Below are 14,476 nucleotides of genomic sequence, written 5' to 3' on the forward strand. Positions count from 1 at the left end.
TTTGACTTAAATTGCAGCTTTTCTGCTGCAGTTCGGTCATTTGTGGACACAACAACAGTTTTTTTTTTTTTTTCCCTGAAACCAAAGCTTTTTGAATCCAGATCTTGAAAAAAGGTTTTTGGAAAGTCCCAGGAGTGAAATCTCTGTGTGCTCTACCTGCAGCTATCAATAGATTTTCTGCACTTGCACAAATAGATGAACAACAGTAACAATGTTTTGCAGAGTGCTGTTTGCACTGCTCACTTTTTTCCAACATGTATGAGCAAAACGACCTCATCCTGGGTCCAAACAAACGTTACTTTACTCAGAATTGTGAATGTAACTGTTTTCTTGTTTGAAACTGCATCACGTCTCATTGAAAGCCAGCACCAGTGAGTGACCTGGCATCAGTGATGACAGATATATGAAAATATCTGTTCTTACAGGATAGTTTTAGGGTCATGTTGGCCAATCACAACCCTGCCCCCATCAGAGAAAGCACACCCTCACTCAGACAGCTCTTTTACAGTTACTGATGCATATGCTCAAAGTCATTATTTAGCGATGCTTTGTGTCTACATGGATTAATGCCTCTGGTTAATATCAATACACTTGGACTAAACGGAGTTCATATCTAGCTGTGTTTCAGCTGTTCTTAACAGTCAATCAGACACTCTACAACGTTAATATCCAACAATGTTCAGTCAGGTCACCTGGATGGTTTCTTTTTTTGTGCTGAGACATTTCACCCTCCGTCCAGAAGGTTTCAGTCTGAAGAAACACCAGTAGGGGGAGAAGCAGTTTTGTTTGGTGTTTCCTCAGACTGATGAAGCCTTCTGGATGGAGGGTGAAACGTCTCAGCACAAAAACAAAAAAACATCCAGATGACCTGACTGAATTGTTGGACTTTATACCTGGATTACTGAGCATGGACTGTGGTGGTAATGTTAATAGTTCAAGTTCAAATTATGTCTATTTGTCATATGCAGGTCAACAGTACAATGAAATGCTCAGGATGAGAAGAACCGATGTGACTCACTAAAAAAACAAACAAACAAGAAATGCAATAAGGGTACAAGAATAAAGTACCAAAAAGTGAAAACGTAAAATATAATATTTACAAGGTACTAAAGAGAGATAGTAAACAACAACATGGTAGACCAGGGCTATTCAACTAAACTGCTCAGGGGGCCGCAGTTTCTGAGAGCCAACAGCTCGGGGTCAGACATCCAGTGATTAAAATCATTATATAAATAAATCAAAGTTTAAAATTATCTGTTACTTTTTAAACATGTTTATTTTATTGCATTGAACCATAATGCAATAACCAGAACACAAAACCCAAACCCAAACCCCCTCCCAAAAAAAGAAAAAAATATGACATGGGTTGGCTTGAAGTCACCCGCAGGCCGCCAGTTGTAGACTATAACGGTGCAAGCAGGATGAATTTGTATCAATAAGTATTTCAAGGTAGTAAGTAATATAAGCTAAAATACACATGATATATATTGCACATAATTAACATATATTACACAGGTTGTGTGACAGGTTATTGCATAGGTAGTGACATTGATGAATTATGGTAATGTAGATACAGACATGATACAGCCACATAGTGCAGCAGCAATAAACATATTAGCTGTCACAGATAATATTAGTCATATTAGCTGTCACAGATAATATTAGTCACGTTAGGTGTCACAGATTTGGCTTGGTGCAGTGTTATTGCACCATTAATATAATAAAAATAAAAACTAATATATAAAAAATGTCTGTGTATAAAAGTCAATAAAAAAGGAAGTTTAAAGGACCAAAACACTAGCGCTGAACGCCAAACTTAAATACTGGAAATAGCTATGAACCTATTTGAGCATGTGGTGCATGATTTTACACATGCACATTAATAACTGTAAAAACATCACTTGGCTTTTGTACAATTACTAATGTGCATGTGTCCAGGCACCTCATGCTTTCATAGTATCAGAGCTATTTCTGTTCAGCTTTAGTCTGTTGGTCCTTTACATCTGAGTTTTATTGACTTTTATACGCAGACATATTTATGAGTTAGTTTTATTAATGTTTTAGGTTGTGATAATGTTTTTCCAGGTGTCTGAATGACTGCAGCGCGTGAAAAATATATGACCACTGTTTTGACTCAAGTAGTAGGAAGTAGGCATGAAACTATCCAGACCATAAAGCATTGCCAAATAGTGGTGGGCGGATCGATGCAAATATAGATAATATAGATACCAACATGGGTATTGATACTGATCAATACCAGTAATGATATCAATACCTTATCTTCAGTTTCTCTGTGTGCACGGCTGCAGTTTCATCAAACTGACGGTGTACGTGTCGCTCCTGTCACAGCACAGAGCAGCAGGACCCACAGAGAGGCTGCTGGGAATATTTATTTGAACTCAAGGCTTTGGAGGTTGTTTTATTATTTACACTTTATTTATTGTATTTTCACTAATTATTTTTTATTTGTAATTATTTTTTCAAACCCAGAAAAGAAATTCACTGAGGATATAAAGGAATTAAAAAAAAAAATCCTCCTAAATATATTTTACTGTTATATAACATTTGTTGCTGTGTGATAACTTTGTACAGTTTGTTTATTTAATAAAAATAAGATCCAGAAAATGAGCACAATGAAGGGATTTTTATTTAATTATCATAATTTCGCAACATAATGTTTTAATTTATTATTGCGTGATCATTTTGTGCTCTTTGTTTAAGGAAAAAATCCAGCCATCACAAGGTTTGGGGAAAATAGTTTTGTTACTGTTCTATTTTTTTCAGAAAAAAAAAACCCTTTTTTTTATAATAAAGTATTTTTTATTTACTTATAAACTTTGCCTAATTCTATCCTGGGTTTTAACTAATAAATGATCCAAAGGAAAAATCACAAAACACTTAAACGTCATCAAAATTCACTGTAATTATTTAAAAGTATCGTATCGGTATCTGCTATACTGGACCAGTATTTACTTGGTATCGATCGATACCAATCGCAAACTGGTTTGTTCCACTTTGGAGTAAGATGTTGGGGCAAGAATCAGTTTTGTTGTGTTTCCTTGACTGATGAAGCCTTCTGGATCGAAGGTGAAACATTTCAGCACAAAAAAAGGAACTGTCCAGATGACCTGACCGAAAAATTTTGGATTGTATACCTGGATTATTGAGCATGGACTTTGATGTCAATCGCAAACTACTTTTTTTTTTTCCAAATCTTTATTTAGAACTTTACTTCAAATACAACAATCTAAAAAATACACAATAACATTGAACATATCAAAAAAGAAGAAAAAAGGAAGCAAACAATAATATAAATAAAAAATTAATACAAAGATAAATAAATGCGAGTTACAAAGTTAAGCTGTATTAATTACAGATACTTTTTGTTTTTATATCCTTTTTGTTATTTGAGTCTGAGACCGAGTCAAGATACAGTTTTACATCCAATACAAATAGATCAAAAAAATGTTTCCTGCGCGTTATTTTACTTTTATAGATATGGAACTTAGTAAGAAACAAGATCAGATTGATAATAAATATGATGGAGGAGTCTTTCGTCTTGAAATCTAGTAGGATACCAAACAGAACATTTTCAAAATGGAGAGGGAAACCTGGTTGGCCAGTACTGACTTGGAGCATGCGCATTAGTAACTGTAAAAAGGCTTAATCGTTTTGGTCAATAAATTTAAAGCGACAGTACAATATTTACCATCTGGCGGCTTCAGCATTACAGTGTAAACATGTTTTGATGATGTTTATTCGCCACGTCTTTATAACAAACTAACTCTTCCAGACACTGTTCACGTGCAAACCGGGCCTGAAGGTTAATAAAAACTTTCTACAGAACCCCGCTTCAAAAGCGCCGAACTGTCCCTTTATCGTAAACGCTGACAAAACGCTGTGGCGGCATGTTGAAGGCTCCCTCCTCTTCCTCCTCGCTGCAGACAAATAGGCGGAGTTTGACACACTTGAAGAAGCAGCGTGCGTGCGCGTGTGAGTCCGTGAAGGGGTTCAGCATGGGGACGAGTTCAGCCGCGAGTCGCGGGACCGAAGTGAGGAGCTGTTAGCCTCCGGACCAGCTCCGGATGGGAGGGCATGACCGCGGCCGGCGCCAGCATGTCGGTGCAAAGTTTGTGTAAAGTGGAGAAACACGGCGGCTGTCGGATGGTGAGTGAGTGAGGGTGCTGTGTGGCTGTGGCTGTGGCGCACAGTTCGAGCTCCAGACGGAGCTGCTGCTGTCAGGCTCCGAACAAAGAGCTGCGAGGAACGCGTGGTGCGTTCACGGCACGTCCAGATGGTTAAACTCACCGTCATCACACGCGCTCCTAACACTGATTATTAAGGAAGTTAATGTTGTTGGATGGTAAATTGACAACTGTTTACGGTGGCACAATGTTTGTACATAAACATTTACTCGCTGTATGCAGCTTCACTGCACAGTCTGTGAAAAGTGGCAAGAAACACTTTTTAATCCAGTAATAACATTTTTAACACTAGGTGGTCAGTCAGCACTCATCAAAGCTCATACATGTTTACATTTTGACACCCCATAATTAAATTTACAAGTTTTACTTCAACTTTTGAGCCTTTTTTTGTGCAAATGTGCAAATTTAATCTACTGAGTTAGCACAGTTTTATGATCTATGTTAGGGGTGCACCGATAAATCGATTTATCGGCCCCAATTTCCTTAATTTTGTGAAATCAGAAATCAGCCGATGCGCGAGAAACTGATTTTACCCATTTTTTTTTTGGTAGTTTTAATAATTGTCTGAACTGCATTTATATTTCAGAGCACTACCTCATGGCCAGTTAAAGTTTGTATTGTTCTAGGATATTGTTCAAGGGTATGTTCTTCAATAAAATAATATTGGAAAATTAAAGGTTCATTGTGACGTTGTAACACCTGACAGTGTCGCTTATAAAACAGAATCGGTATTGGCCAAAATTGGAATCGACAGGTCAGACTTTTTAGATATTGGTGATGGTTGATCGTCCAGAAAACTACAATCTAAATTATACTATATGGAAAGGCCTCCTCTAAAATAAACATGTGTTCATTGTTTACGTTTCAAATCGTGAGGAAGAAAAAACTTTATCGAAGTTGATGTTTATTTTAAATATTGCTCAGTTTCATGTCAATTGTTGTGGTGAAATAATCCAAGTAAAAACTTTTTCAGTCTATTTCTATTCCCAACATTCAAATCTCATTAAATTAAAACGTACACGTCTTTATTCATAGATTTGTCTGTACTTGTCTGCTAAACAATGAAAGCTGCATTAGTCTTAATAACTTTTACAAATAGTGTGAAAGTAGCGCCTAAACGTGATCGTTGCGGTGACCTTATGGAAAACTGTTCATGCAACTTTTAGAAAAGTAGATTTTTACAAAATGTATTAGAGTTGGAGTTCAGATTTTCCCCCTTACCTTACCAGAACTGAAAATACTCAAGTAAAATGCCTTTCATACATTTTAAAGCCAGTTTACTTGATTTTCTTGTTTCGCTACTCACGCTGCAGTCTGTACTGGTTGACGTTGCTCATGAAGTTTACAAAATCTCTGAATGAGTCCAGCAACAGGCAATTAATATAATAAATAATAAACAAATAATAACACCCTAAAGAGAAACTGAAAGGCCGGTGTAATGTTTTCTTAATGTCTGTTTTGGTGCTCGTTCAGTGACTCAACACCTGACCCACTTTTTGAAATTACACTCTTACGCAACTCGACTTACTGTATTTAACTTTAAATAGTAGCAGCCAAAATTATATGAATTACAAATGTTTTGCCAAAGCAAAACATAATGACAGTAAGTTATCTTTATTTCCTTATCATAAGGATCCCATCGTTGGTATTTACCAGACAACACATTCTATCTGCTCATGTGTTTTATAAAGAAATGAGCAGATTTATGAAATTATGACCGTATAATGCAGTTTTGGTCTCATACTGTATGTACAGTGATTGCTGTTATTAGTAAATACAAATATAGTCCTGTAAAAGATGCTGAGTTTTATTTTATTGTCTCAAAAGCTCAATATTTTCTTTAAAAATGACCTCACATTGAAATAGAAAATCTTGTCCACGAAGCTAAACTGTTCCAGCCTCCAGGCTGCAGAAGCATCAGCTGATGGTAATGTATGATAAGTTCGGAACTTTACTTATCTAATCAGAGTAATCAGTTCAAGTATTCGTTTGGAGCTGCTTTTTATTGGCAGTGACATGGAGGAGTAAGAACGCAGGACGTTTGTGCAACCAGAAAGTCGTCGTCCTCTTTCTGTATCAGGTCCAACATCCCTCGCACCTGAACTCGGTCACCTTCAGTCCTGAGAGGACGGCGTTCCGCCAGAGACCAGCGACTCGTAGGAAACCACAGAAACGCTGGATTGAATCAGAACCAGCTCCCATAAATGAATAAAAATGTTTATTTTTCTTACAACGAGACCTCGAGACGTTCAAATCCTAAATGATCTCTGTTAAATAATCGCCTAATCTGTTCTTTGTTTGTTCCTCTGGATTGTGTCGTCGTGCTTTTCCTCGTTCTGTTGGCTGAAAGTGACATTCCAGATTTGTTCCTCAACGAGCCATTGTGCAGCAGATATTAGTAGGTTAGAGGTCGCAGATGATGTAACGTTTTCATGACTTGCTTCCTGAAACTCTTTTTAACCCTTACCAAACGTGCCCGTCTGTGTGCACCAAAACATCTGACCTCACACTGAAGTTAAACTGACTGGCTTTGTAACTTTTCTACAAACAGACGACGATCATCACATTAACACCGTCTTTCTAACGATGTTCTACTTGACCAGAGCTGGTGAATGGACACGCTATGTTCTTTATGGTTATTGAGGAGCGTTATCTCCCACCAACTCTGATGGATCGTTATATTACTCAAGTCATTTCAGAGCATCTGCATAATTATCGTCGTTTAATCCCATTCAGCAGTGGACCAGCAGACACTGGTAGTGTTCATGGATTATTGATTTTGTCTTGGACCAGCTTTTCTATGAGATAATAAACATGGCAGAAGTATTTTATTTCTCTGATCTCATTGAGGTTATCTATTGAGGATAGGCCTGTTGCGATAAACAATAAATCAATTAATCGCATGATAAATGAAAATGATCAACCTCATTCTCATTTATCAGCTTTATCGTTTCTTCGTGTCTCTTTCTACTGAAGACACTGGATGACAAAAGGCTCAACTCCGGTGCTCTTCACTGACTTCACTGTTTAAACCGTCCAAAATCACGTTTTTCGGTCGTTAAAAGCAGCTAAGTTGAGAAGCTAAGCTACAAGCTAAGCTAACAGGCCGACCTCAAGGGAAAAAAACCCTCCGTCTTGTCGAAGCTCCAAAATTCACAGTTGAAACCCGTGCCTTCGTGTAAAAATGTTGTTTATCTCTGCAAAAAGAAGCTGAGAACTTGTTTACTGATTTTTTAATTAAAATTTTTATGTGACAAATGCTATGCTAAAGAGCTCACACCACACGAGTGTCCGCCATTTTGAGAACCGAAAAAAAAGAAAAGCGAGACCACCCATGTCACGTCAAGGGGCCTCCCTCCCATTTTTCTTAAAGAGACACGCTGCTCGCTCCCTCACTGTCCATCCTTTTGTTCAAACAGCATTTTACTGCCATCCAGTGGTCAAAAAAGATTCTACACACAAAAATGAACCAACATTTCTTCTTAAATTTGACAACAATTACTAATTATTGTCAAATTTCAAACAATATTATCATTTATCGCAATAATTTCTGAGACAATTAATCGCCCACTAAAATTTGTGATCGTGACAGGCCTAAATGAGGATACTGAGACTTCAAACTGTTTTTGTTTCTTCTGCTTTTCTTTGGATGAGGCACATTCTTTGGCCTCCAAGTCAGAAAGAATTCAAAGTTTGACTGCATGAGCAGCTGTGGGAAGCAGCAGGGAGCCAGAGGAGACGTTGCTGGAAATGAAAGATGTGCTCCTTGTTGCTGTTTTCTCTCCTCGTCTCTGTGCGCCTGCTGAGAGAGGATCCACGATGACCCGCTGGAGGGAATACCAATAAGCATCGCAGACCTCTTCCCCTCTGTGGTTTTGTTCTTTACTGAAGGGAGTTTTGTTCTGTCCCACGAGCAATGCCAGTTCAACTGCGTCGTGTATTTGCATGTACTGGCCAGCCAGAGGCAGCGGCACCGTGTTTAATACGTGCCGTGTTAACATCAAGGCCTTGTTGTCCGGATCAAGTTTCTTCAGCTCACTGTAAATACCTGCGCCTGTGTTTGCATGAGTCTGTGTGATTCTGCATGACCTGACCTTGTGGCTTTTTGAAGAGATCACAGCTGCGATTGTGCGTACCGAGAACCTGCACTTCCTCGTCATGGGAACAACGTGCTCGGTTCATTCGCATAAGAAAATGTCTTCTGTTTCAATACGTTTCCCCTGAAAAGGGAGCGAAACAAGTTTATTCAGATAAGCACCAGTTTCTGTGGGTTTTGTGGAGCTGAACCAGTATTTTAGTTTCTCCCAGTGTGTGTTGTAAACTCTCTGCACAACTCCCAGTTTTACATAATTTGAGTGTCTCGTCTCGTCCAGGATGTTGAGCTGAATCGATGCTCGGCTTGTATCTTAGCATGCTGCAGGAGAATCATGAGGTCTGATTTTGCATCAAGAAAATTGAATCTCCTACTAACATCATTGATCCAAGAGACGGAGCGCACGGCCGTGCAAGATGAGCAGCACCTGCAGCTTTTATTGACTCCTCTGACTCTGCTGCTCAATCGCTGCTCAGATTTAGGTGGATGTTTATTTTTTTATTTTAAGTCAGCAGTATTTTTATTTTCTTTCTGTCTCTCGCAGACTTTGCTGACACCTTTTATATAAAAGGTGAATCATACAGATGTGGGTGTACATCTGGGGTTTGATTCTCAAAGACAGCATGACGAGGACTTCAGTCAGAGAAAGCAAGCACCGAAACTTTTACATTTGTAGTAGAAATGTCTCAAAGGGAAAGTCAGGTTCTATCGAAAGTTTGAGAACAATCAATATCTTACCTGTTGTAGGTAGCTCTTTAAACAACCTCAGTTTTGGTGGGTATGTCTCAGGGAACCAGTTCAGTCTTTAAACCCTTTTCATGTTTTATGTTCAGCTTTTTTAAATTAGTTTTGACACTGCTGGTATTGTAGCCACTCATAGTCATCAGAACTACGTTTATTGGTGTTTTTTATTTTATTTTTAAGTTCAGCAGTAGAGTTGGCACCGTCTTAGCTCAATGGGGACTCAGCCAGGTGATGTAAGGATGTGACTGGTCCATTAACAAACGTTGATTGGCCGAGCAAATTGAACTCGTCATACAACGCACTAAGAAAACAGTTTTCACGTTGTTAAAGTACCGTATTTTCTGGACTATAAGTCACTGTTTTTTTTTTCATAGTTTGGCCAGTCCTGCAACGTATAGTCTGAAGCGTCTTGTATACGTTTCTTTTTTCTTATTCATGACACAATTTTTGACTAACGCATTAAATGTTCATTCATACTGACATGAACCAAACATGAACATTGAACCGCTCTGGCTGCGGAGGATCACTGCAGAGCCCGCGGCTCCTGACGCGAGCTGCACAACACCCCCCCCCCACACACACACACACACCTCGCCGCCTCCTGGGGCCGCGGTCAACGCGCCACGCTGCGCCCTTCCTCCCCGCTCCGGCAGCAGAGAGACGAGGCATGGCTGCTGCCCAGGATGGACTGTTCTCAGTGCGACGCGACATGCCGCCCAGGTGAAATGAAGCATTTCGACCATTAAAGTGTATTTATTAAGGTAAAGTTAAAGTGAGACACACCTTTGCTTCAATGTCGAGCAAACAAATAATCATTTTTTGGTGTTAGTCTTGTTAAATTTTAAAGAACTGCGAGCGCAAGTCCTCCCGTGTTGGCTCCCGCAGCCGCCAATCTATTTTTGGCACAACACCGGCCCACGTTTCCTGGAGGTCAGCGGTGACGTATAATAAATGGGACTTCTACTCCGAAACAACTTGTATGTTTTTTCCCCTTCATGAGGCATTTTTTGACTGATGCGACCTTTAGTCCACAGTGACGTATAGTGCAGAAAATATGGTACTTAACTTGCATTTTGTTCTGAAATGACAAGCTCTTCTTTAAACGTGCGCAGCACCGAGTAAACTCGTTGTGTGAATCTTGGCTCCTGTAAATCCTTCTGCTGAATGTGTGTAGCCCTCTTTCAAACTGCTCTTTAATAATGAAACTGAAGTACCACAATATCCTGATGCATGCTCAATAATTCAGGTAGAAAAATCTAACAAAGTTGAGTCAGGTCCTCTGGATGGATTAAAAAAATTATAAAATAAAAATTAAATAAAAAATTAAAAACTTGTTGAAATGTTTAATCTTTTATCCAAAAGACTTCTTCAGTCTGAGGAGCTGCACTAAACTCAGTCTTGTAAACGGACCTTCTCATAGTGGATCAACCAGTTTGTTGTTGACATCCAGAACTAGCTGTTCACATGATGAAGGACCATCAGCCTAACAGTTGAAATAAAGACCCACAACTTACAGCTCCAACTGTCCAAATCTGATGATGGTCAATTATGTACATGGTGTTGACGTGTCTTTACTGACCGGGACCGTGCTGGAGGTTTCTTCCTTTAAAAAGGGAGTTTTCCTTTCCACTGTTGCCACTGTGCTTGCTCAGGATGGGAGACTGCATCGAAGCCAAGATTCAACTTGTCTGCTGCTTCCTTAGATGGAGAACTTTACTAATTGGCTTTTGTGAATCCTCCAGTAAAGTGCCCCGAGACAACTTTGTTGTGATTTGTCGATATATTAATCAACTGAATTGAATTGAAATCCTGCGTGTCATGTTGTCAGTGCAGTTACAGCGTGCGCTCTCAGGCCATCATTACCTGCAGCGTTCCCTCAGTGCAGACTGAACTTGGCAAAAAGGTCTTCTCCTACTCAGCTCCTTCACCTGGAACACCTTGTAACAGGAACTGTAGTTGTCCTCCGTGATTTCTTTAAGGGGTTTCAAACATTTGATAATGTCAATAGAAAAATCAAAGCAACTATGTTCTTGTTTTGAGTATTTCACCCTGTTTTACAGCACTTTGATTTATTGTTTTACACACTACTTTTATTTTAACCTACATTTTACTGTAGTTTATTGTTGTGTGTACTTTATATGTTCTGTCTGGAACAGGTCTCTCTTGTAAATGAGTCCCCGTGACTCAATGAGACTAGCCTGTATAAATGTTGAATGGAGAAGTGGTAAAATAGTTCTTTAACTGGTTCAAAGGCACATTTGGAGATTGATTCATGTTGCACTGATGAGCTAGTGTAAGCGCAGCTAAATCCACGGTGCCTTCTTAAATCAACTCCAGTCTCAAAGGTATCACTGGTTCATGCAAACACAACGCTACTTTATAAATCTTCACACTACTAACTTCACATTGCACTGCAGCTCTGCTGAAAACGTCCAGGCTGCACAGACCGTGCTACAGCTAGCTAACTGTGCTTGCAAATAATCTGAGCTTTACACAAATAATCAGGTGATGTGAAACTGACAGCACTGTTAAGGTTTATAAAACAGCTTTAGTGTGAATATGTTAAATCTTTGAGGCTGGAGTTGTTTCAGGTCGCAGCGATCCACTTTACCTTCAAACCGTTCGCTCGTCAGTCTGGTTAGAATTAAACTCCCCAAACGGAGTTCATGGAGCCATAAATATGAACTATTAAAAACCTTTTCACAGAACACTTGTTTTGCGTCTCACTCACGACTGTTCACGTACCATTCTTCACTGCTCTTGTGCCGTTTCTCCTCGTTCCTTCATCACTGGCTAGAAACCTTCACCTCTTCCCATCTTTCACCCTCTAACCTGCACAATGGCTGCACAAGTATAAAAAGTAGGGCAGCACACGAGCAGATTCAAGAGGAGGACATTTCCATCGGTGAGAGGCCACTTCATTTTAGCAGAGCCACTCATCCGGACCAAATTTGTGATTGCACCTGCAGCTTTGCAGAGCGACTGGAAGTCTTGAGTAGCAGCAGAGACGACAGGAAAGAAAAGTTGTATAAAAAGAATGTTTCATCACATCCGACAGCAAGTATTTGGCTGATGCCGTCCTTGATGTTGAGGAGTTTAATAAACATGGTGGTTATTCCTGCTCTTTGAGTTGATCATGAATCGGGCCCCGTCCAGCTCGTCTTTGTCTCCCTCGGTGTCCCACCTCTGTTCAGTGCTTCAACTCATCGAGGAATTCTCATTTGTTCTGTTTTACACTTCCACCTTGTCGGTGTTTGCACACAGCCACTCTGTAAACTTTGCTGCTGTTCTTTGGCTCCTCGTGCCACAGAGGAGATGCCAACGTCTGAGCTCGAGGTGGGAACGTGCCGCTTTGTTCCAGCGCTGAAGAAGTAGATTGTATTTTGTTCTGCCTGGCTGAACAGGCAGGTTTTGTTGTGCGAGTGTTTTTTTTGTAATACAAGTAGGCAACATATCAGCCACACATACACTTCCTCTTGCTGCAGGATATTATTGGCTTCTATCTTTTGTATGGCAAACCGGTTTGACAACAGGGCGTCTTACTGGATGTGTGCATCACTTAGATAAGTCTTGTCTCTGGGTGGAGCAGGATGTGACTGGACGGAGGGTTCCCGAGACTGGACGTCAGAGCGGTGAATTAATACGCAGCAGCTCGGTCCGGGACAGAGCGGAGGTCAGACATGACAAAGTGAGCTTTTTTCCTCTGTGAAGAAAGAGTTCAGTGTTGGAGGAGGACAGATGGTGGAGACTGTGGGGTGAGGACGGAGGCTGTCATAACCCCACACGCTTAAAACAATGAGCTGGCATTCCCTGCTAACTGTACTCAGAAATAAATGCTATTGCACTGTATAAAATAATATTAAAAATGGTAATATTAAAATAAAAAGTTTGTGTCTTGAGTTTACAGCTGTTCTAAAACATTACTTAAAACTTTAGCCACTGTGCTGTTTTGGTGGGATAGCAGGAAATGAGACTGGAAATGTTCCGGTAAAGAAATTTTATTTTTATTTATTTTTATAAAAAGTGGATTTTTTTAGTGTCCAATGTGAAGGTAAGACAAAAACCAACAGAAAAACTAAACTGAATCATTGTAGAATGAAAAAGCTCAGCTGAAAAAAAAAAAAATCTAATTTGAAAACTTCTATCTGATTATACTTCATCTTAAAGAAGTACCAGTCATAGTTGTCATCTTGTTTTACTTTAAACATTTTTCTGGTATTCTTAAAAAAAACATCAATACACCAAAAGTTATTTGAAAGATTGTTAAATCACATGTAAAATTGTGTTTGATAGCAAATTTACATAACTTCTACAAAATTATATGAAAATTGCAGCTAAAACAGTCGATCTTTGTATTTTTTTTTGTAAAATACGTTTGCAGCACAATCCTGACCTTGTAGCAGCTCATAAATGGCTAAACTGTAAACTATATTGTAAATGTACAGATTTAGTTTAATTTGATACGTTTTTTCCAGTATTCTTAAATTACATGAAATTTTGCCAAACATTTCAGAACTGGACTGCAAATTTACACGTAAAATATTGTGAGAAAAACTACTATAAACAAACATGTTTGAACATTTTTTACTTTTTGCTGCATTTTGTTTTTGATACAAAAGAATGATTATATTAGGAAATTTACTATATTTTATAAACATTCATTTTTATATAATAAACTATTAAACTTGTTTTGTTTTTTTAAGATATTTGAAAATTGGCTAGGGACACTTCAACTCTAAATAGTATCACGATGGAATATTATCTCATCATCTGTAACGTCATGATTTAAAGCAGGGCTTTTCAACTGGTGGCACAGGGCCTAAATCAGGCCCACAGGTGAGCTCAATTCGACCCACCAATGGTTTTGTTTGTAAATAAAACTAGATTTTAAACCATAAAACAATCTTACTTAACAATAATATCTGCTGGATGTCTGGCCCCTGAGCTCTTGGCTTTCAGTAACTGCCCCTTTGAGCAATTTAGTTGAATATCCCAGATTTAAAGATAAAACTTGATTAATATTGAATAAAACAACCATTATTAATCATTTTTAAAGGGTTCAACTTCTGAGTTTCTTCAAACTTAAAACACTCACCGGCTGTAGAGAGCTGTAGAGAGTTGTAGAGCTGTAGAGAGCTGTAGAGAGTTGTAGAGCCGTAGAGAGCTGTAGAAAGCTGTAGAGCTGTAGAGAGCTGTAGAGCTGTAGAGAGCTGTAGAGAGTTGTAGAGCTGTAGAGAGCTGTAGAAAGCTGTAGAAAGCTGTAGAGCTGTAGAGCTGTAGAGAGCTGTAGAGAGTTGTAGAGCTGTAGAGAGCTGTAGAAAGCTGTAGAAAGCTGTAGAGCTGTAGAGAGTTGTAGAGCTGTAGAAAGCTGTAGAGCTGTAGAGAGTTGTAGAGCTGTAGAGAGCTGTAGAGCTGTAGAAAGCTGTAGAGCTGT

At 39.1% G+C, this 14,476-nt stretch overlaps 1 protein-coding gene across 1 annotated transcript in view; it reads left to right on the forward strand.

Moving 5' to 3' along the window:
- Positions 1-3,981: 3,981 nt before the first annotated feature.
- Positions 3,982-14,476, forward strand: part of LOC119415829 (transmembrane and coiled-coil domain protein 3) — a 21,936-nt gene continuing 11,441 nt past the window's right edge. Inside the window, exon 1 of the mRNA XM_037683001.1 lies at positions 3,982-4,167. Within this exon, the coding sequence (XP_037538929.1) occupies positions 4,096-4,167 (72 nt within the window). The 5' untranslated portion in view covers positions 3,982-4,095. The remainder of the gene's footprint in view (positions 4,168-14,476) is intronic.

Source organism: Nematolebias whitei, chromosome 10, assembly GCF_014905685.2.
Source record: "Nematolebias whitei isolate Nwh7 chromosome 10, NemWhi1, whole genome shotgun sequence".
Classification (NCBI taxonomy): Eukaryota; Metazoa; Chordata; class Actinopteri; order Cyprinodontiformes; family Rivulidae; genus Nematolebias; species Nematolebias whitei.